The following is a 2,610-nucleotide window of genomic DNA, read 5'->3' on the forward strand; positions in this document are numbered from 1 at the left end:
GCTGCGACTCGGCGAGCCATTTCGTTTCTCTGGAAAATTAGCGTTTGAGAGATGCGCTCGTTGATCAATGATCTTTGAAAATTCGTTTGAACAATTTTCGGTGTTTCTGATGATTTAATGTCTTGGAATCTTGGATGGTTCATGTGAATAATGAAATTTTGTGGATTATTGTGGATATAGTGTTTTGAAAATTTATTTAAATTCACTATAATAGGAATAGATGTTTGTTAAATAATTATTTATTTAGTATTTTAGTATTTCATTTTGATAAGATATATTTCTATTTTTTGAAATTTATGTTAGCGATTATACTAGAATTGGATAATTTGTGTTTTGAAATAAATTTAGATTTATTGTTAATTGAAATAATTTCTTAATATTTTAGTATCATAAAACTATTTATTTTCATTAAGAATTTTAATTATTTTTTGAAATGATATGTTTTTGAATAATTAGTTTGATCTTGGTATTGAATAGTTTGTAGAAATGTGAATTGAATTTATTTTAAAATTTGAATATTAATGCATATTTATAAAAGTAAATATTTGGTGTGATTGGTGATTGGATATGAAATTATGTTTTTTTGAAACTTAATGCTTGGATTAATTGATAAAAATTTTAGAAATATGAATTTTTTATAGATAATAAAAAAAATATATATTTTTTGTGGAAATTAAATAATCTAATTCCTTTATATATATATTCCTTTATATATAAATAGTTTAATTCCTTTTATTCTTTTTTCAAATTTAGAAATTGCACGAAAATATAATAATTTTGAATATTTATATCTACTTTATAATCTCTTTCTTCGTTTTAGAATAAGTGGATCAGACAAGTTCCAAGTCTCGGAAAAATAGTGGCTCATGGGTAGTCATAAAAATGACATCAAGTAACTGTGATATATATAGAAAGTACAATATGTTCCAGAAATCGAGATAAAGTTTTAACCATGAACTATATATGAACACTACTTTTGATTTATATTATATACAACTTTCAACAAAGAATTACGTATGTCGCCAACATTTATGGAAAAACTTTGATACACGTATAAATATTTTCTTGTTATATTGAATTCTGTATACTATATATATAATCTATATATAATTTATAGTTTGTTTTGAAGTTTTAATACAGTAAAACAGTAAATATTATAATAAACATTGAATAATTATAATATTAATAAAACATTTATCAATAATATAATGTTCAATAATCGAAAATGTGTTAAAATGTATTAAAATTCCTAAATCTTATTTTATTTTTTTAAAAGTGTAATCTACAATTCAATTATAATAATAAAAATAATAATCTTTTAATTTTTCAATATTATTAACTATTAAATTTCATAAAAATATTTATATATATCTAACAAGAATACATATAGTAATATCTCAATATCAATAAAAAATAAACCAAACCTGACATTTCTAAAACATCAATCAAAACCACAAATTTTCTCGCGCAAATAACTTTTACTTTCATTCAATGCAATAAAAAGTCAAAAACAATAAAACTCAAATTTCAAATGACAAATTTATAGAATTAATTCTTTTTTTCCTATTCACAAGATTAACTTTCAAATCTTTTTATATTTTTTCAAATCTAATCATAACAGAATTCAAATTCCAAATATCAAATTTAAGAATTTTAGAATTAATCTTGCTATCTAAGACTCTTTTTACAAAAATCAAATTTCTCATCAATTAGAAGTAATAGAATTTACATATCAAATGACAAATCTATAGAATTGATCCTTCTCTTTCTATTCACAGAGCTCTTATTAATATAAAAATCAATATAAAAATTTTTCAGGAAACAGAATTTAAATTCCAAATGACAGACTTATACGATTAATTCTTTCTTTCTTTTTTCTTTCCTATTCACAAGATTAACTTTGAAATTAACTATCAATTATAAGCAATAAAACTCAAATTTTAAATAACAAACTTATAGAATTAATCTTCTCTTTACTATCTAAAGCTAACTTTTTTACAATAAATTTCTCAATTAAAATCAAATTTCTCATGAAAAAAATTTCAAATGAAAAATCTAGAATTGGTCCACAAGATTAGCTTTTAAACCTCTTAGCAATCATAAGCAATAGAATTCAAATTCCAAAAGATTAGCTTTTAAACCTCTTAGCAATCATAAGCGATAGAATTCAAATTCCAAATGACAAATCTATATGATTAACTTTTTCCTTTTTATCTAAAACTAGTTTTCTTTATCGATCCGAAAATTAAATTTCTCTTCTCTTTTAAATCAGAAGCAACAGAACTTAAATTTTAAACGACATATGATCTACTCCTGATAAAACTGATCCTCTCTTTTCTAAAGAACTCTCATTAATATAAAAAATACAAAAAGTTTCCAGCAATCGGAAGTAACAAAATTCAAATTCCATACCTATAGGACTTGCGCGTCGATCGATGGGACTCGTCCTCTCCTTCCTATCCACAGGGCTGGTTCTCTTATCGATAGGGCTGGCCGACTTGTCGCTGGCCGAGCTCCTCTTCTCCACGGGGCTGCTTCCGGCGCTCAGCCTTTTCCCTTCCTCCTGCGACTGTTGTTGCTGCGAATCGCCACCCTCCTGTCCAGGGCTGC

At 24.8% G+C, this 2,610-nt stretch overlaps 1 protein-coding gene across 1 annotated transcript in view; it reads right to left on the minus strand.

The window, feature by feature from the left end:
• Window positions 1-6: 6 nt before the first annotated feature.
• The window catches only part of LOC116185043, a gene marked incomplete at its 3' end in the record, with an annotated part of 126,527 nt that continues 123,923 nt past the window's right edge, over window positions 7-2,610 (minus strand). Inside the window, exons 5-6 of the mRNA XM_031508524.1 lie at window positions 2,413-2,610; window positions 7-29 (exon numbers count right to left, since the gene is read on the minus strand). Coding sequence (XP_031364384.1) covers window positions 7-29; window positions 2,413-2,610 — 221 coding nt within the window. The remainder of the gene's footprint in view (window positions 30-2,412) is intronic.

The sequence above is a fragment of the Apis dorsata genome, unplaced genomic scaffold (assembly GCF_000469605.1).
Source record: "Apis dorsata unplaced genomic scaffold, Apis dorsata 1.3 scaffold_88, whole genome shotgun sequence".
Lineage (NCBI taxonomy): Eukaryota > Metazoa > Arthropoda > Insecta > Hymenoptera > Apidae > Apis > Apis dorsata.